At 44.5% G+C, this 20870-nt stretch overlaps 1 protein-coding gene across 1 annotated transcript in view; it reads left to right on the forward strand.

Moving 5' to 3' along the window:
* Positions 1 to 20870, forward strand: part of LOC109907746 (plexin-D1) — a 106549-nt gene that overhangs the window by 57141 nt on the left and 28538 nt on the right. Inside the window, exons 13-14 of the mRNA XM_031793917.1 lie at positions 12877 to 13022; positions 18186 to 18291. Of these exons, the coding sequence (XP_031649777.1) occupies positions 12877 to 13022; positions 18186 to 18291 (252 nt within the window). The remainder of the gene's footprint in view (positions 1 to 12876; positions 13023 to 18185; positions 18292 to 20870) is intronic.

Consider the following 20870-nt stretch of genomic DNA (forward strand, 5'->3'; position numbering starts at 1 on the left):
TGTGGTATCCCCATAGAGACTGCCAGAGGACCGGACAGCATGCCCTCCGATTTGACACACTGAACTCTGTCTGCAAAGTAGTTGGTGAACCAGGCAAGGCAGTCATTAGAAAAACCGAGGGTACTGAGTCTGCCTAAGAATATGGTGATTGACAGAGGCGAAAGCCTTGGCCAGGTCGATGAAGATGGCTGCACAGTACTGTCTTTTATCGATGGCGGTTATGATATCGTTTAGTACCTTGAGCGTGGCTGAGGTGCACCCGTGACCGGCTCGGAAACCAGATTGCACAGCGGAGAAGGTACGGTGGGATTCGAGATGGTCAGTGACCTGTTTGTTGACTTGGCTTTCGAAGACCTTAGATAGGCAGGGCAGAATGGATATAGGTCTGTAAAAGTTTCGGGCCAGAGTGTCTCCCCCTTTGAAGAGGGGGATGACCGCGGCAGCTTTCCAAATCTTGGGGATCTCAGATGATACGAAGGAGATGTTGAACAGGCTGGTTGGGGTTGCGACAATGGCGGCGGACAGTTTCAGAAGGGGGGTCCAGATTGTCAAGCCCAGCTGATTTGTATGGGTCCAGGTTTTGCAGCTCTTTCAGAACATCTGCCATCTGGATTTGGGTAAAGGAGAACCTGGAGAGGCTTGGGCGAGTAGCTGCGGGGTGGGCGGAGCTGTTGGCCGAGGTTGTTGTAGGCAGGAGGAAGACATGGCCAGCCGTTGAGAAATGCTTGTTGAAGTTTCGATTATCACGGATTTATCGGTGGTGACCATGACTAGCCTCAGTGCAGTGGGCAGCTGGGAGGAGGTGCTCTTGTTCTCCATGGACTTTACAGTGTCCCAGAACTTTTTTGGAGTTAGAGCTACAGGATGCAAATTTCTGCTTGAAAAAGCTGGCCTTTGCTTTCCTGAAGTGTATTGGTTCTTGACTTCCCTGAACAGTTGCATATCGTGGGGACACTTCGATGCTATTGCAGTCCACAACAGGATGTTTTTGTGCTGGTCGAGGGCAGTCAGGTCTGGAGTGAACCAAGGGCTATATCTGTTCTTAGTTCTGCATTTTTTGAACGGAGCATGCTTGTCTAAGATGGTGAGGAAGTTACTTTTAAAGAATGACCAGACATCCTCAACTGTCGGGATGAGGTCAATATCGTTCCAGGATACCCGGGCCAGGTCGATTAGAAAGGCCTGCTCGCAGAAGTGTTTTATGGAGTGTTTGACAGTGATGAGGGGTGGTCGTTTGACCGTAGCGGATACAGGCAATGAGGCAGTGATCGCTGAGATCCTGATTGAAGACAGCAGAGGTGTATTTGGAGGGCAAGTTGGTCAGGATAGTATCTATTAGGGTGCCCATGTTTACGGATTTAGGGTTGTACCTGGTGGGTTCCTTGATGATTTGTGTGAGATTGAGGACATCTAGCTTAGATTGTAGGACTGCCAGGGTGTTAAGCATATCCCAGTTTAGGTCACCTAACAGAACAAACTCTGAAGCTAGATGGGGGGCGATCAATTCACAGATGGTGAGTACCGTGATTAATGAACAGTCCAGCAGGCATCAGCTATGTAGGCAAGTGATCAGTGTCCAGGGGGCAGCAGTAGATGGGACAGGGAAGCCACCACTAAGCTAGCGACACAGCGTTTAAAGTTAGTAGCCCGGGGGTGGTAGGAGGGGTCTGCTCAGGGTTGGCAGGGAGATGTGCCTGGCTCACGGCTAACTGGTGCTAGCTTCGTGGCAGTGGCGTTAGCCAAGGTCCAGAGATTACAACAAGGATCCGGTGGAGTATTGGGCTCTAGCCGTGTATGAGTGGGGTTCTGGTGAACAGCTGAGTAGACCGGGAGGTGGGCCTCAGGGATAGCTTCGGTACTGGGTGCAAGCTAGCTGTGAAGATCAGAAGTAGTGGTCCAGGGATTACGGCAGGAATCCGGCGTTGTTGTGGAGAGACAGTTCGATACTGGTAGACTGGCGAATATTATCCAGGCTAAAAACAGGGCTGGCTGTGCAGAAGGTAAAAGCTGCTAGCAGAGTGGCTAACAATGACTAAATAGCTTGTAGCTAATTAGCTGGTTAGCTTCTGGAGGTTATTCAATGTGTTCTAAAATTTAAAATAATTTGTGAGGTCAGGCACCGATGTTGGGCAATTAGGCCTTGCTCGTACTCTGTGCTCCAATTAATCCCAAATGTGTTCTGTGAGCTTGAGTTGCCTACCACTTCGTGGCTGAGCCATTGTTGTTCCTGGATGCTTACACTTTACAATAACAACACACCGGGCAGGTCTAGCAGGGAAGAAATTTGACGAACTGACTGACTATGACGGTGCCATGTTGAAGGTCACTGAGCTCTTTAGTAAGGCCAACTAACTGCCAATGTTTGTCTATGGAGATTGCATGGCTGTGTGCTCTATTTTATACACCTGTCAGCAATGGTTGTTGCTGAAATAGTCGAATCCACTAATTTGAAAGGGTATTCACATACTTGTGTATATATAGTGTATGTTCTGAGAACCATATGTTGTATGTTCTGAGAACCATATGTTCCTTAGGTAGGAATTTCAGTACTTTACCATAGCGTTGCCTACAGGTGAGCGCTAACTGAGGAAAGAGTGACCTAATACAAGAGGTCATATTTACGTAGCTAACGCTCGGCTGAAAGAATCCATAATATGAATAAGCCAATAGCAATTACTATTTACAGTTCATCACATCACAGTTGACCTCACCAGTGATCGAAATCATTGAGTAAAAAAACTTAAGGTAATTTTACGATGGGTAGTTTGTGCATGTCGCCATGTTTGTTTTTCGCGTCAACCAAAGATTAGAGGTTACAAGATGAGTCGGGTCTGTTTGCAGTACGCATGTTGAAGGGGGTTTGTCGTCTACCATCATTCACTTCCAGAAGTTTCCTCGTTGACGAGTGAACCATCCCGTCATCTTGTTTTGCAGTGGACTAATTCCATGGATAGAGAACAGAAGATCATAGGTTTGAATCTCACTGATACCATGCAAAAATAAAAAATAAATATGTTTGTATTATTAATACCTAAGCAAATGAATTTCCATTTGTCCTCTCTTTGGTTGGAGTTCAAAACAGTTAACACAAACTAAGCTAGCAGTGTTATTAAAAGTCTTATTGAAAAATGCTCTCAGAACGTTATTTAATGACATTAAAATAACCTATAATTTTCTCCTATAACCTCTCAGAACATTAACACTTCCCAGGAAAACTTTCAGGGAATCATAGTAAAATGGTCTCAGAACCTCTCTGCAGCTTAAAAAAAAAACATTCCCAGAAAAGTATACATTTTCACTTCTGTTTTCAGAACATTTAAAAAAACATTCAGTTTTATCAGTCAGTATGTTCCCACAATTTCCAAGGAACCAAATGTATTAGCTGGGATGTTACCTATGTAGATGGCAAGCTGGTAAAATTCTGTGAGTTGTTTCATGTAATTTCAGCGAGACATGTCACCCACCATCTCAGATTATTCGAAAAACAATTCTGTAGTTGGAAACAGATAAGATTGGCATTCCTGAAACATAATTGAAATTAAGCTAATTGATTGCACCAAAATGTGCCATTTTAATTGAAAGGATTCAGATCATATTCAGTATTGCTTCTCCATACTATGCCATGTATTCCCTGTAAATCTGGGGGGGGGGGGGGGGGGGGGTCTCCCAATTCAGATAAATGATTTATCATAAAGTACAATAAAGTTGTTCTTCCTGGCACCAGAGGCCGGCAGAGACCGCCCTAGAGACTTTTATTGGACTCAGGTGTGTCTTATTATTTCATGATTGTGTCCCTGTTAAAAGAGGTGTTTTTTGTGGTCCTTTGAAGAAGCTTGAATTGTTTACCGTGTGCATTCGTTTCATGAGTGAGTTCCGCACCCTCCAGCATTCCGGGTTTCCTGAGCACCCCAAGCCCACCGAGCCCAGCATGGAGGATCCCATGCAGCTGGGTCGCACACATCTGAGCTGACGGGAGCATGACAGTCGAATGCGAAGGCTGCTGCCTCTATGGCGGAGGTCTCGGCCATCTCCGTGCTACCTGCCCAGAGCTGACGGGAAACGCCAGGGCTCGCCAGGACAGGGGGAGACCCTGACGAGCTGTGCAGATACCGCCCGGCTACCCATTCACCGTTTGTTACTACCCACAACACTCCACTGGGATAACCATCAGCACCAGATTAAAGCCTTCGTGGACTCCAGAGCCGCGGATGATTTCATTGATCAAGACTTCGACAGAGAGTTACAGATCCCCTGTGTGAAATGTCCCATCCCTCTGCAGATTCAAGCCCTCGATGGCCACCTTTCCCCCTCATCGTCCTTACGACTGTGCCATATAACTCCTACCTGGCGCCACACCTCCTCCGGGTCATCTGTACTCCCTCTCGACCCCTGAAGCAGGAGTCATGGACAATTACATCCTGGAGTTACTGGACGCAGGTTTCATTCGCCCCTCTACATCCTCTGCTTGTGCAGGCTTCTTCTTTGTCGGTAAGAAGGATGGAGGCCTGCATCCATGCATCAACTACAGAGGGCTGAACCAGATTACGATCCAGAATCGTTACCCCCTACCCCTGATGTCCTCCGCATTGGAGTTGGTCCAAGGGGCCCAATTCTTCATCAAACTGGACCTCCGTAGCGCTTACAATCTGGTGAGAATCGGGGAGGGAGATAAGTGGACGACTGTCTTTAACACCCCTAGTGGCCACTGAGTATTTAGCCATTTGTTAATGACACCCTGGGGAATAGGTTGAATCGGTTCGTCTTTGTTTACCTCGACGACATCTTGATCTTCTCCAAGACCCTTCCAGAACACATACTGCACGTCCGCCAAGTCCTGAGGTTTCTCCTGCAGAGTCAACTATATGTCAAGATAGAGAAATGGGAGTTCCACATATCCCAGGTTTCCTTCCTGGGTCACATTATCTCTACCGCAGGCATCCAAATAGACCTCGTAAAGATTGAGGCGGTGGCCCCGTCCCACCTCACTCAAGCAGGTCCAGCGGTTCCTCAGGTTTCCCAATTTTTAAAGGTGTTTTATTAGCAACTTTGGTGCTGTGGCAGCGCCTCTCACAGTCCTAACAGGCAAGTCCCAGACCCATTTTTGCTGGACCCCCGAGGCTGACAGGGCATTCATGGAGCTCAAGGGACGTTTCACCTCTGGACCTATCCTCTTTCATCCTGATCCGACTCGTCCCTTTGTGGTGGAGGTGGATGCCTCGGACACCGGAGCAGGAGCGGTCCTTTCACAGTGGAATGAGGAGGACAAGAAACTGCACCCATGCACCTTTGTCTCCAAGCGGTTCTCGCCAGCACAACGCAACTACAACGTAGGCAACCGGGAGCTCTTAGCAGTTAAGTGGGCCCTTGAGGGGTGGACACACTGGTTGAGGGGGCAATTCATCCTTTCGGAATCTGGACGGACCATAAGAACTTGGTCTCCATTCAAGAAGCAAAGAGGTTGAACACTCGCCAGGCTAGGTGGGCGCTGTTTTTTAACATGTTTGACTTCACACTAGCCTATGCCCGGGATCCAAGAATTAGAAGGCAGATGCCCTGTCCAGCCAACATGATGTCTCTAACAAGGAGAGGGACCAAGAGCCAATCATCCCCAGCTCAAGCATTGTGGCCCCTGTGATATAGAGTATTGAGACCGCGGTCTGAAAAGCCCAGACTGAGAACCTGACCCCAGGGAGGACCCACTAACATACTTTGTTCCGTGATCAGCCCGGTTCCAAGTATTACAATGGGGACTATCGGAGTCGGTGCAGCCAGCTGGTTTCTCCACGCATCGCGCCGACAGAAACAAACATCTAAGAAGAGGGGAGGGGGCGTATGCTTCATGGTTAACGAGACGTGGTGTAGTCACAACAACATACAGGAACTCAAGTCCTTCTGTTCACCTGATTTTAGAATTCCTCACAATCAAATGTCGACCGCATCATCTACCAAGGGAATTCTCTTCGATTATAATCAGAGCCGTATATATCCCCCCCCCCCCCAAGCAGACACATCGATGGCTCTGAACTAACTTTATTTGACTCTTTGCAAACTGGAATCCATATATCCTGAGGCTGCATTCATTGTAGCTGGGGATTTTAACAAGGCTAATCTGAAAACAAGACTCCCTAAATTGTATCAGCATATCGATTGCGCAACTAGGGCTGGCAAAATCTTGGATCATTGCTATTCTAACTTCCGCGACGCATATAAGGCCCTTCCCCGCTCTCCTTTCGGAAAAGCTGACCACGACTCCATTTTGTTGATCCCTGCCTACAGACAGAAACTAAAACAAGAAGCTCCCGCGCTGAGGTCTGTTCAACGGTGGTCCGACCAATCTGATTCCACACTCCAAGACTGCTTCCAATCTCAGCTTCCAAAAACAGCTTCTATCTCAAGGCCATCAGACTGTTAAACAGCCACCACTAACATTGAGTGGCTGCTGCCAACACACTGACTCAACTCCAGCCACTTTAATAATGGGAATGGATGGGAAATTATGTAAAATATATCACTAGCCACTTTAAACAATGCTACCTAATATAATGTTTACATACCCTACATTATTCATCTCATATGTATACACTGTACTCTATATCATCTTTATGTAATACATGTATCACTAGCCACTTTAACTATGCCACTGTTTACATTCTCATCTCATATGTATATACTGTACTCGATACCATCTACTGTATCTTGCCTATGCTGCTCTGTACCATCACTGATTCATATATATTTTTGTACATATTCTTTATCCCCTTATACACACAAGTGTAAGGTAGTAGTTTTGGAATTGTTAGATTACTTGTTGGTTATTACTGCATTGTCGGAACTAGAAGCACAAGCATTTCGCTACACTCGCATTAACATCTGCTAACCATGTGTATGTGACAAATACATTTGGTTTGATTTGATTGGATTTTGCACTGTCCTCCGCTCAGCTTGAGACTCATTCACAGAGGAGTGAGAGGTGCAAATGAGCAACATGGCAGCTAACGCTATCACTAACCCCAGACATACTAACACCAGAGAGTGAGATGCTCAGAGATACATAGTGATAATTGCTGTACTTACCAAGTTGAGCTTGTGTGTGTGTGTGTGCGCGTGCTTGCATGTTTGTCACTATTTAATCTAAAAGCTTAAAACTGTAACTCATTTTGGGATAAACTACTTGAATGCCAAAAGCTTTGTATAACCAAACACTTACTGTACATCACAGTCTTGGTCTTATACAGATTTAGGTTCTTGGTGGATTTATAACTGTTTGCTTTTATATGGTAATATACTGTAAGTATGTGTAACTTACACACTGTCCTCCTTTCTCACTTTACCTCGGAAGCACAGTGTTTGTGTGTCTCAGCTGTCAATCACATGTCCATGTGAATTCCTTTCTTAAGGTAGACCCTCCGCCTCCCCTCTCACCCAGACCAAATGGGGAATAGAGCTGCAGCAAGCTGGAGCCAGACATAAAACACAGCGTGGTCACATCGCTGTGACCACGCCGTGTTTTATGTCTGGCTCCACCTTGGGACACCAAGGCAAAGGGTCACTCTATAAAGCATGATGCCAAGGTGACAGGAACCTCTGGACCTGCTGGATAGAAGTTCCCTTAAACACAGATCTAGGACCAACTTTCCCACCCCCAATTCCCTAAAAACAAAGCTGACCTCAGATCAGCCTCTAGGAGCAACGTCATCCATCATCATTGTTTCCACTCTAGACTACGCTAAGCTAGCTACGCTACACTATGAGTTGATGGTAGTAAGCCATCTCTGGCCCCCAGGCAAAAGCAATCTCTGTGGTTGTTTTCCCTTAGAAGTGGTAAATACTCTTGCCGTCCTCTCCATGGCTCCTGAGAGGAGCACTGGGAGAAGAAAGGCCAGGGTTGAAATGATCTGTGAAAGAGAGCATGCTTCTGAGCGTCACAGGAGTAAATGGGACGGAGGTATGTAGGGGAAATAGGCTACTGGAGGATTGGGAGTAGATTGCTGTCTCTCTCACCTTCATACACTACCCTATCACCTCTCCCCCATATTCACTCTAACTCTCTTAGCTGCCCCACTCCTTTCCATCTACCTCTCTGTCTTTCCTGCTTATTGCTCTCTCACAAACTGACTCTATATAGCCATCTCTGTCTCACTTGAGTCCTGGAAGAACTATTAATGTTGCACTCAACTAGCACAGATACAGGGCTGTGTAGCTCAGAGAGGTACAGACTGACGAGCCCTCTATATGAAACCTGACCCCAAGCTGAGTGGAGGGACTGTCTGTCTCAATTATATCTGAATCTTGAGCTGAAGAGCAATCCCAACGAGCACATAATGTTCTGAGAACCATATGTTTCTTAGAGCTTGGTGAGAGTGTAGTTGTCCTATGATTATTCCTGGGATTTGTGCAGGATAGTTTTGTGGAACTTGACAAAAAAAATGTTATTTTCTTGGTATTTTCATTACTTTAACAGAACGTTTGCTAAAAGTTAAAACTTGGTTATAATAATGTTGGTAATGTACTAGGAATGTTCTCCAACTGGTTGACACACTGTTTTGCAATGAAGCTCTACAGTAGCCTCAGCAGCACTCTGTAGGGTAGCACCATGGTGTAGCTGGAGGACAGCTAGCTTCTGTCCTCCTCTGGGTACATTGACTTCAATACAAAACCTAAGAGGCTCATGGTTCTCAACACCTTCCATAGACTTACACAGTAATTATGACAACTTCTGGAGGACGTCCTCCAACCTATCAGAGCTCTTGCAGCATGAGCTGACATGTTGTCCACCCAATCAAAGGATCATAGAATTAATCTAGTACTGAAAGCATAAACTACAGCTAGCTAGCACTGCATTGCATACAATGTGCTGAGTAGTGGACTCAAAGAGAGAGAAAGACAATAGTTGGAACAGTTTGAAGAAAAAAAAATCTTCCAAAATTAAGGAGAATTGAGAGTGTTGGGGGATTTGGTTATATTATTTTTCACTTTCACTTGTGAATACAGCTAGCTAGTTTAGCCTACTCCAAACGCCCATCTCAAACAGAGAGTGATGCTATGTTAGCTAGCTGGCTATGGCCATCCATCACTGGAACTCTTCCAAGTCAAGGTAAGCTTTTGGTTGTATTCATTTATTGCCACCGAGGCCTGCCGGTGTAACTGCTAAACTGATTTCTGAGTGGGCGAGCATATTTATTTATTTTTATTTAACCTCTGGTACAAGTGTCCCGCTAGCGTCCCACCTCGGCAACAGCCAGTGAAATTGCAGGGCGCCAAATTAAAAACAGAAATCCCATAATAAAAATTCCTCAAACATACAAGTATTATACACCATTTTAAAGATAAACTTCTTGTAAATCCAACCACAGTGTCCGATTTCAGCTATAAAGCGATAAAGCTAATCTTTATGTCCAAAAACCTCATTTGTAATTGGCACGTTATGTACAGTAATCATTGTCTCAAACAAATATCCGGTGAAAATGCAGAGAGCCACATCAAATTACAGGAATACTCATCATAAACATTGATGAAAGATACAAGTGTTTGACATACATTTAAAGATAAACCTCTCCTTAATGCAACCGCTGTGTCAGATTTTAAAAAGGCTTTACGGCGAGAGCACACGACGCGATTATGTTAGGTCAGCGCCTAGCCACAAAAACCATACAGCCATTTTCCAACCAAGGAGAGGTGTCACAAAAGTCAGAAATAGCGTTAAAATGAAATCACTTACCTTTGATGATCTTCATCTGGTGGCACTCCCAGGTCTCCATGTTAGACAATACATGTTTGTTTTGTTCGATAATGTCCCTCTTTATGTCTAAAAACCTCAGTTTTGTTGCTGTGTTTAGTTCAGAAATCCAAAGGCACAATGCGTGCTCTCTATATCAAGACGAAAAGTCAAAAAAGTACAATAAAAGTTAGTAGAAACATGTCAAACGATGTTTAAAATCAATCCTCAGGTTGTTTTTGTCATAAATAATATATAATATTTCAAACAGACAAAGGCTTTGTCAATAGAAAAGGAGAAACAAGGCGCGTTCCCGATCACACGCAGGACACATGGCTGGAAATTTCCACTGGCCTCTCATTGAAAGTGCTGTATCTCCCTCATTTTTTCAGAGTTAAAACCCTGAAACAAGGTCTAAAGACTGGCCACATGTACAAGAAGCCATAGAGATCGTGAACTGGGTCCCAAGTCTTTGTATGGTGGATAGACTTTCAATGGAAAAAGCCTTTCAAAATAATAATACTTCCTGGTTGGATTTTCCTCAGGTTTTCGCCTGCCATATCAGTTCTGTTATACTCACAGACATTACTTTAACAGTTATCCAAATCTACTAATTATATGCATATCCTTGCTTCTGGGCCTGAGTAGCAGGCAGCTTAAATTGGGCACGCTTTTCATCCAAAATTCCAAATGCTGCCCCCTACCCTAGTGAAGTTAACTGACTTGCTAGTTAAATAAAGGTTAAGGACAAATTCTTATTTACAATGACGTCCTAGGAACAGTGGGTAAACTGCCTTGTTCAGGGGCAAAATTACAGATTTTTACCTTGTCAGCTTGGGGATTCGATCTAACAACCTTTCCTTGCCGCCCAGTACAGGTGAGTTGATGTAATTTGTACTTATAGGTGGGGATGAAGTGACTATGCATAGATAATAAACAGCGAGTAGCAACAGTGTACAAAAAGGCATTGGGGTGGGGTGGTCAATGTAAATTGTCCGGTTACGATTGTATTAATTGTTCAGGAAGAGTAGCTGCTGCTTTCGCAACAGCTAATGGGGATCCTAATAAAATACCAAATACCAAAATTCTGCACTGAAGTCCACAAGCGAAGGGAATTAGGTGAGAGGAGGAGAGCGCGTAGATAGTTAGGAGAAGGAACGTTCGGCGGTTGACGTCGCCGGTCTTCTAGCCATCGCCGATCCACCTTTCGTTTTCAGGGAAGTCAGGCGCAGGAGAGCAGAACTGGGTAATAACCGGAGCAGTTTAATATGCAAAACCAACGGCACCCAGAACATCAAAATATGGATACAAAATAGCCTGTCACGAACCAGTCAGACTGAACACTTTACAACAAACAATTTCACACACAGACATGGGGGGAACAGAGGGTTAAATAATGAGGGAATGTAAACTAGGTGTGTGGGAAAACGAAAGGTGGATCGGCGATGGCTAGAAGACCGGCGACGTCAACCGCCGAACGTCGCCCGAACAAGAAAAGGAACCGACTTCGGTGGAAGTCGTGACAAGGACTTATATATACACAATGAGCAAATATATACATGCTGTTTTAATGTGGTTGCTATGAAAGTGAACTGTGTTTGCGTGTGCTCAGGGGTGTATTCATTCTGCTGATTCTGATGAAAAATGTTTCTTAAACATAAGCAAACGTAATGAAATGGGGATAAACATACCTGAATTTGTCCAATAGAAACTCTAATTTGCAGCTGTTGGACTAATGATTACACCCTAGATCAGCTAGATGCAGGCAAGTATGTGCAAGACGGTATTGAATGTGTCACTGTCTGTCACCTTGATTACTCAAAATTCACTCGACCTGTGCACCTTCTTTATAAACTTTCATTCATAGGATAGGATGTAGCAACCTCATGATGGTTATAGGGAAAATGTGATGTGTGATGTAGTAGCCTAAACCTATCGATGTTTCATTGAGCTGGGTGAATGGAATATGAATAACAGTCATCCAATATGATGAAATAAAAAAATGCATGAGCATGGCCTTATTTCTATCATCCTCCCTCATCTTAAAAGTCACCGTCCAGGTAGCAGACAATGGACCCTATCAGATATTTATGTAGTTGGTGCTATATATTAATATACATGGGTTCTAACTTGAATAATTATTTGTTAGTTTACAGTTGTACAATTTACAGTTGAAGTCGAAAGTTTACATACACCTCACATGCTGACCAGACCGGACACGTCACGTGCGCAAGTGATAAATAAATGTAGAAATCCATGTTATTCAATTATTGCACCCACATTGCTCGCACGCCCGCGCGCGCCAACGAGCGTCTGCGTTTTCAAGGGCTAACACGGAACCCAAACCGCCATCGTGCACCATCGTGCATACATTTATTTTGTCCACCCACACCAAACGCGATCACGACACGCAGGTTAAAATATCAAAACAAACTCTGAACCAATTACATTAATTTGGGGACAGGTCAAAAAGCATTAAACATGTATGGCAATTTAGCTAGCTAGCCTAATTTGTCCTATTTAGCTAGCTTGCTGTTGCTAGCTAATTTGTCCTGGGATATAAACATTGAGCTGTTATTTTACCTGAAATGCACAAGGTCCTCTACTCTGACAATTAATCCGCACATAAAACGGTCAAATGAATCGTTTCTAGCCATCTCTCCTCCTTCCAAGCTTTTTCCTCTTTTAACTTATATGGTGATTGGCATCTAAACTTTCATATTATTACCACGACGACTGACAAAACATTTCGTCTTTCAATCACCCACGTGGGTATAACGTGGGTACCTGCTTCTATAAACCAATGAGGAGATGGGAGAGGTAGGACTTGCAGCACGATCTGCGTCCCAAATAGGTATGACTTCTATTTTAGCCCTTGGCATCGCAGACGCTCGTTGGCGCAATAATTGAATAACATGGATTTCTAAATGTATTTTCCAACGCTCGCGCACGCGACGTGTCTGGTCTGGTCAGCATGTAAAATAGAAGTCATTCCTATTTCTGACGCAGATCGCGCTGCAAGTCCTGCCTCTCCCATCTCCTCATTGGTTATAAATGTTTAATGCTTTTTGACCTGTCCCCAAATAAATGTCATTGGTTCAGAGTTTGTTTGGATATAAGCAAGCACTTACCCCTCTCTTTTCCTCCTCTCTCCCCCCTAGATCTCCCCCCAGAGTGGGCCGTTGGAGGGAGGTACCCTGCTCACGGTGCAGGGTAGGAACATGGGGCGCAGGGCTGAGGTAGTGGAGGTCTCCATCGGGATGTTCCCATGTACAATCATTCCTGACCAATACACTGTCTCTGTGGAGTAAGTAAATGATTTATGATTGATTGATTCATTCATTTATTTAATTAGTTGATGCATTCATTCGTTCAGTGTCTTCTTGCACAGGTGTCAGAATTTTTGTAATGATGCTGTTGGGGTAATTCATAAAAGCATAATATAGAAGAGCACTTCTCATTTTAAACCATTCCGTTAAAATTTCGGAGACACTTCAAGGCCCACAACACTATCACCAAGGAGACAGCAGAACTCTGGGTTGACACCTGCACATAGTATTCCATGGAAACACTAACTATAGGACCACAGCAAAACCTCCATACAGACTTCCAGAATGTTCCTTGGATGGAAATGTTTATCTCGTCCCGCTCCACTGGGGCCAATCACGCAGTAGTAGAATGCAGACCAGTGCTGGGTTGACCCACAGTTCTAACCTGTCACTACACACTCCCAAACACACACACACATTCCAGGTCACTCCAGATCCCGCGAATTAGATTTCACATCAGGGATGACCTCACCCTGCTTGCTCGTCCCTCATTGGTTCCCTGAGCTGGTTGTTATGACAGCAAAATATTTCCTCTTCTGAGGTAGTGGTGCTGACAAACCAAAACATGTCAGTTTGTCTTACAGCAGGCGCACACACTGAATAGATGCACACACACACACCTGCGTGACCTCACCACGACCATGGTTGAGACAGGTGTCTGTTCGTGTGCTGAGAGGTCAGAGATCACATCTGAGTGCCAGAGGGAAGTGTACTGCTCTGGAGAGAGAGAGAGATGAAGTCAGAATGTGTCAATAGTTTCAAGGTAATTCATCATGTAGGCTAAGTAGGGGTACTAATTCAGTACCCACTCTGGACACATCTGTTGGGGAAAGAGTAGAAGTTCAAGCAGCCAACTCTTTCATATCCTTGAGTGTCCTGATTGGCTCCCCTCTCTACCTCAACACATACACGCATGCACCAAGCGTGCGCACACGCACAAATACCATCTTCCTCAGGCTCCATTGCTGATTATCCTGGTCCTCCTCTCTGGGTAAATGTTTAGAGACATTGCTCATAGTAGCCAAAACATCACGCGCTAGATCACAAAATATTTCCTCTCTGGGCGGTGGAGGAATGTAAAGCGAGGTTCTGTAGTAAAAAAAAATTATGTATATACTATAGTAAAAACTGTAGTGTTTTTGCAGACTGCAGTATACTGTTCTATTTACTGTAGTGTTTTTGTTGAGTATGGTACGGTATACTATAGTATTTACTGTAGTGTTTTTGCAGACTAAAGAATGGTATACTGTAGTATTTACTGTAGTGTTTTTGCGGACTATAGAATGGTATGCTGTATTATTTACTTACTGTTTTTGGGGACATTACTGTAGTTCAGAAAGAAAACGCCATGTGGAAATACAGTATATCACAAAAGTGAGTACACCCCTCACATTTTTGTAAATATTTGAGTATATCTTTTCATGTGACAACACTGAAGAAATGACATTTTGCTACAATGTAAAGTAGTGAGTGTACAGCTTGTATAACAGTGTAAATTTGCTGTCCCCTCAAAATAACTCAACACACAGCCATTAATGTCTAAACCGCTGGCAACAAAAGGGAGTACACCCCTAAGTGAAAATGTCCAAATTGGGCCCAAAGTATCAATATTTTGTGTGGCCACCATCATTTTCCAGCACAGCCTTTACCCTCTTGGGCATGGAGTTCACCAGAGCTTCACAGGTTGCCACTGGAGTCCTCTTCCACTCCTCCATGACGACATCACGGAGCTGGTGGATGTTAGAGACCTTGCACTCCTCTACCTTCCCTTTGAGGATGCCCACAGATGCGAAATAGGGTTTAGGTCTGGAGACATGCTTGGCCAGTCCATCACCTTTATCCTCAGCTTCTTTAGCAAGGCAGTGGTCGTCTTGGAGGTCTGTTTGGGGTCGTTATCGTGTTGGAATACTGCCCTGCAGCCCAGTCTCTGAAGGGAGGGGATCATGCTCAGCTTCAGTATGTCACAGTACATGTTGGCATTCATGGTTCTCTCAATGAACTGCAGCTCCCCAGTGCCGGCAGCACTCATGCAGCCCCAGACCATGCAGCCCCAGACTCCCACCACCATGCTTGACTGTAGGCAAGACACACTTGTCTTTGTACTCCTCACCTGGTTGCCCCCACACACACTTGACACCATCTGAACCAAATAAGTTTATCTTGGTCTCATCACACCACAGGACATGGTTCCAGTAATCCATGTCCTTAGTCTGTGGGTCTTCAGCAAACTGTTTGCGGGCTTTCTTGTGCATCATCTTTAGAAGAGGCTTCCTTCTGGGACGACAGCCATGCAGACCAATTTGATGCAGTGTACGGCGTATGGTCTGAGCACTGACAGGCTGACCCCACATCCCTTCAACCTCTGAAGCAATGCTGGCAGCACTCATACGTCTATTTCCCAAAGACAACCTCTGGATATTACGCTGAGCACGTGCACTCAACTTCTTTGGTCGACCATGGCGAGGTCTGTTCTGAGTGGAACCTGTCCAGTTAAACCGCTGTATGGTCTTGGCCACCGGGCTGCAGCTCACTTTCAGGGTCTTGGCAATCTTCTTATAGCCCAGGCCATCTTTATGTAGAGCAACAATTATTTTTTTCAGATCCTCAGAGAGTTCTTTGCCATGAGATGCCATGTTGAACTTTCAGTGACCAAGTCAGTATGAGGGAGTGTGAGAGCGATGACACCAAATTTAACACACCTGCTCCCCATTCACACCTGAGACCTTGTAACACTAACGAGTCACATGACACCAGGGAGGGAAAGTGGCTAATTGGGCCCAATTTGGACATTTTGACTTATCGGTGTACCTACTTTTGTTGCCAGCGGTTTAGACATTAATGGCTGTGTGTTGAGTTATTTTGAGGGGACAGCACATTTACACTGTTATACAAGCTGTACACTCACTACTTTACATTGTAGCAAAGTGTCATTTCTTCAGTGTTGTCACATGAAAAGATATACTCAAATATTTACAAAAATGTGAGGGGTGTACTCACTTTTGTGATATACTGTATGTTAATCCATTTATTTAACAATGAATAATGCAAGTCTTGGCGATATAGGCTCTGCTCCTTCAGGGTAGGTCACTGCCCAAGCAAAGCGTCTACACAGAACCTAACAGGTGGAGGCTGGGGTGGTGGGAGCAAAAAGCCAGTGCATAGTGGCAGTAACAGCAAGCGGCAGCAGGATTATTGAGCAGACCTGGTCAGCTTAAATAGGACGCCAAATAAGGTAGGCGTGATTGATACTAGTCTGTAATTGATGCCATCTCAGCTGATGCGTCAGCCTGAGGCGGGGCACTCGGGTTTCCTTTCTGAACTGGCTCCGCTTAATTATTTACTAAAATTATTTGGTTTTATTATTTTTGACATGGAAGTGGAGGGCTTTCATCTTGAGGAAACTTACTGGAGAAATACTAAAATAACATATTTTCCAAAACTAGGACTGGATTCTGAATGTAGAGTTCAGAGCTTCTGCTCTTTTCTATAACCTGTAGGGAACAAAATATATGAACCCTACTTGACATGTAGGTTTCTCACGTATGGGTGGCACAAATTGGGATATTAGGGAGGGGAATGGGCATGGTTCAGTGTTCAGTGTGGATAATACTGTAAGGTTTACTATAGTATTCTACAATATATCACAAAATTCTATGCTGAGTACTACACATGATTGAGGGATACTACATTGTTTAGTATAGTTTTCTACAATATACTACAATATACTACAGTTTACTACAGAATTCTATAGTAAGTAAGTACTGTAGAATTCTATATTACACTTTCAATCAGTTGGCCATTTATAGTTAAAACCTAAAACATTCCCATTTTAAACGGGATATTTTGTCAAGACAAGATGCTAGAATATGCATTTAATTGACAGCTTTGGATAGAAAACACTCTAACGTTTCCAAAACTGTAAAGATATTGTCTGTGAGTATAACAGAACTGATGTTGCAGGCGAAAGCCTGAGAAAAATCCAATCCGGAAGTGCCACAGGTTTTGAAAGCGCCAATGAGTCCCTATTGAGCTGTGAATGTGCCATCAACGAGATTACGCTTTCTACGTATTCCCCAAGGTGTCTACAGCATGGTGACATAGTTTTACTGAGCTAGGTTTCACATTAACTTACCAAAATTATGAATAATTTTCCCTAGAGGGGATCCCATTGCATTGAGATTTAAACTCTCTAACGTGGAAATCTGTCCCGAAAGCTGAGAATATGGCTGCAATCAGTTACTTGTTTCAAAACAACAAACAACTACTGGGACTTGATCCAGCTCTATAAGCTCCTTGATCCCCGTCAGACCCATCCTTCAGCCCAGCCCTGTTTCTGGTCTTGCCCTGTCTCTGGGGTACCTATCTCATGTGACCCTCAGACGATCAAGCCTCCTGTCAGTCAGCGACTAGACCCCTGATTGAGTTGCCAGGTATTTATGGATGTTATAGAACCAACCACCTGACTAAATAAACTGCCCGCACGTGCTGAACAAGAAGGAGGGTGACGGGATGGGCTTCGAGCCACACAGGGTTGGGGTGTGGCGTCATGGTTTCCCCTGTGTTTATTTCTGTGGGGAGTCATTGTATCATAGCCTGGTCCATGATCTGTACCGTATATGTTTTAGCCAGTTCCTCTGACTGAAATACAGCAGGGCCAAAGCACATACAGATCTGGGATCTGGCCTTGCAGAATGTTTTCTGTTACTCCATCACTGTATGGATAATCCTACTGCGTCCCTCTGGTCCCAGTACTGTGTGACAATATGAGGCTTAATTAGAGCCATGAGGTTATAAAACAAACATCTAGTCAGCTCGTTAAGCCCCTCTGTGTTTCGCAGCATCTGGCCGGGGGGGCTTTGAAGTCCCCTTCCTCTGGGTTTAGCCAACACTGTATAGTACTTACCATAGATATTATTACGGAACCTCTAAGGATCTCTATCATAATGTCTGTGTTTAGCTTTTTTCTAAAAGTTGTGAAACTCATGAAAAATCTAAAAAAATATGTAATCCACAGTTGACACAAAAACATCCTAAAAGGCAATTGCCAAAATACTGTGCTGTTCCTGTAGCGATGATTTTGGTCAGTGTTGGTTCAAATTAAGGGTGTCTGCTGACCTTACAGTTTTGCGTTCTATCTACAGGCTGGTGTGTGTTACTGGGCAGGCCATTGATCCCACAAAGAATTTTGTCAGAATTACTGTGAACCAAAAAGCAATGGCGGTGTCCAAAGAGGCCTTCTCATACTTGGTGAGTGTGTTCTATCCTCCCTCTCTCTCTCCTGCTCTCCGTCCCCTCTCTCTCTCCTTCCTCTCTCTGTCTCTCTTATCTTTCTCTCTCATTGTCTCTCTCTCTCCTTCCTCTCTGTCTTCCTTCCTCATTTTTCCTCTCCTTCTCCCTGACTTGCCTTTCCATTTTCTTCTTCCTATTCATTTACAGTATTTCTTTGCTATAGTCTTTCTCTTTCTGGTTAAATCCACCATCTCTCCATTCTTTCTCATACCTCCTCTCTCTCTCTCTCTCTCCCTCTCCCCACTCCCCAGTCCTTGTTCATACTGGGAAAAGTGTTCCCAATGTGTCAGTTGAATGTTAACAGATGCGTCTTGATATTCAGGAATGCAAGTGTGTGGGAATCTTCAAACGTTCATTAGAACAGCAACTAAGCACTATTGTCATCCAGAACTCGGTGCCAGCAAAAACAAATATGCTGCTTGTTGAAATGTCCCCCTCTTTGAATTCATGACCAGCCGAGGCTGGCTGCTTCTTCTGCTAATTGACCCTGACCAACACTGTCTCCCTTTGGATTAAGACTACACAGCCTGTGGAAATTCCCATCTAAGCCCTCTGTTTCTTTCTTTTGGACCCATGTTTCATGAGCTGAAATAAGAAATCCTAGAAATGTTCCATTCACACAAAAACGTGTTTCTCTCAAATGTTGTGCACAATGTGTCCCTGTTAGTGAGTATTTCTCCTTTGCCATGATAATCCATCCACCTGACAGGTGTGGCATATCAAGAAGCTGATTTAAACAGCATGATCATTACACAGGTGCACCTTGTGCCGGGGACAATAAAAGAGCAATTTCAAATGTGCTGTTTTGTCACGCAACACAATGCCACAGATGTCTCAAGTTTTGAAAGAGCGTGCATTTGGCATGCTGACTGCAGGAATGTCCACCAGAGCTGTTGCCAGATGACTGAATGTTAATTTCATAAGCTGTCTCCAACGTCGTTTTAGAGAATTTGGCAGTACGTCCAACTGGCCTCACAACTGCTGACACCACGTGTAACCATGCCAGCCAAGGACCTCCACATCCGGCTTATTATGCTGAGGAGAAATTCTGCTTTTGTGGGGGAAAACTCATTCTGATTGGCTTCCCAGTGGGTGGGCCTCTGCTGCCAGGTGGTGGACCTATGCCCTCCAAGGCCCACCCATGGCTGCACCCCTGCCTAGTCATGTGAAATCAATAGATTAGGGCCTAATTTATTTATTTCAATTGACTGATTTCCTTATATGAACTGTAACTCAGTAAAATCTTTGAAATTGTTTAATGTTGCGTTTATATTTTTGTTTAGAATACAGTGCCTTCGGAAAGTATTCAGGCATCTTACATTTTTCCACATTGTGTTACTTTACAGCCTTATTATAAAATAGATTTTTTTAAATTACCCTCAGCAATCTACACACATTACCTCATAATGACAAAGTGAATTATGATACCTTATTTACATAAGTATTCAGACCCTTTGCTATGATACTCGAAATTGAGCTCAGGTTCATCCTGTTTTCATTGATCATCCTTAAGCGGTTTCTACAACTTGATTGGAGTCCACCTGTGGCAAATTCAATTGATTGGACATGATTTGGAAAAGCTCACACCTGTCTATATAAGGTCCCACAGTTGACAGTGCATGTCAGGACAAAAACCAAGCCTTAAGGTCAAAGGAATTGTCTGTAGCCTCCAAGACAGGATTGTGTCAAGGCACAGATCTGAGGAAAGGTACCAAAACATTTCATCAGCATTGAAGGTCCCCAAGAACACAGTGCCCTCATTCTTAAATGGAAGACGTTTGGAACCACCAAGACTCTTCCTAGAGCTGGCTGCCCAGCCAAACAGAGACATTGGGGGAGAAGGCCTTTGTCAGGGAGGTGACCAAGAACCCGATGGTCACTCTGACAGAGCTCTAGAGTTCCTCTGTGGAGATGGGAGAACCTTCCAGATGGACAACCATCTCTGCAGCACTCCACCAATTAGGCCTTTATGGTTGAGTGGCAGAACGGAAGCCACCCCTCAGTAAAAGGCACATGAGAGCCTGCTTGGAGTTTGCCAAAAGGCACCTAAAGACTCTCAGACCATGAGAAACTAGATTCTCTGCTCTGATGAAACCAATGTTGAACTCTTTGGCCTGAATTCCAAGCGTCATATCTGGAGGGAATCTGCCACCGTCCCTACGGTGAAGCATGGTGGTGGCAGTATCATGCTGTGGGGATGTTTTTCAGCAGCAGGGACTAGGAGACTAGTCAGGACCGAAGCAAAGATGAACGAAGCAAAGTACAGAGAGATCCTTGATGAAAACCTGCTCCAGACCGCTCAGGACCTCAGACCGAGGCGAAGGTTCACCTTCGACCCTAAGCACACAGCCAAGACAACACAGGAGTGGCTTCGGGACAAGTCTCAATGTCCTTGAGTGGCCCAGCCAGAGCCTGGAGTTGAACCCGATGGAACATCTCTGGAGAGACCTGAAAATAGCTGTGCAGCGAGAATGAGTATGTAACCTAACAAAGTGTGGATAAAGTCGAAGGGTTCTGCATAATTTCAGACACTTTTA

Source organism: Oncorhynchus kisutch, linkage group LG17 (genome assembly GCF_002021735.2).
Source record: "Oncorhynchus kisutch isolate 150728-3 linkage group LG17, Okis_V2, whole genome shotgun sequence".
Classification (NCBI taxonomy): domain Eukaryota; kingdom Metazoa; phylum Chordata; class Actinopteri; order Salmoniformes; family Salmonidae; genus Oncorhynchus; species Oncorhynchus kisutch.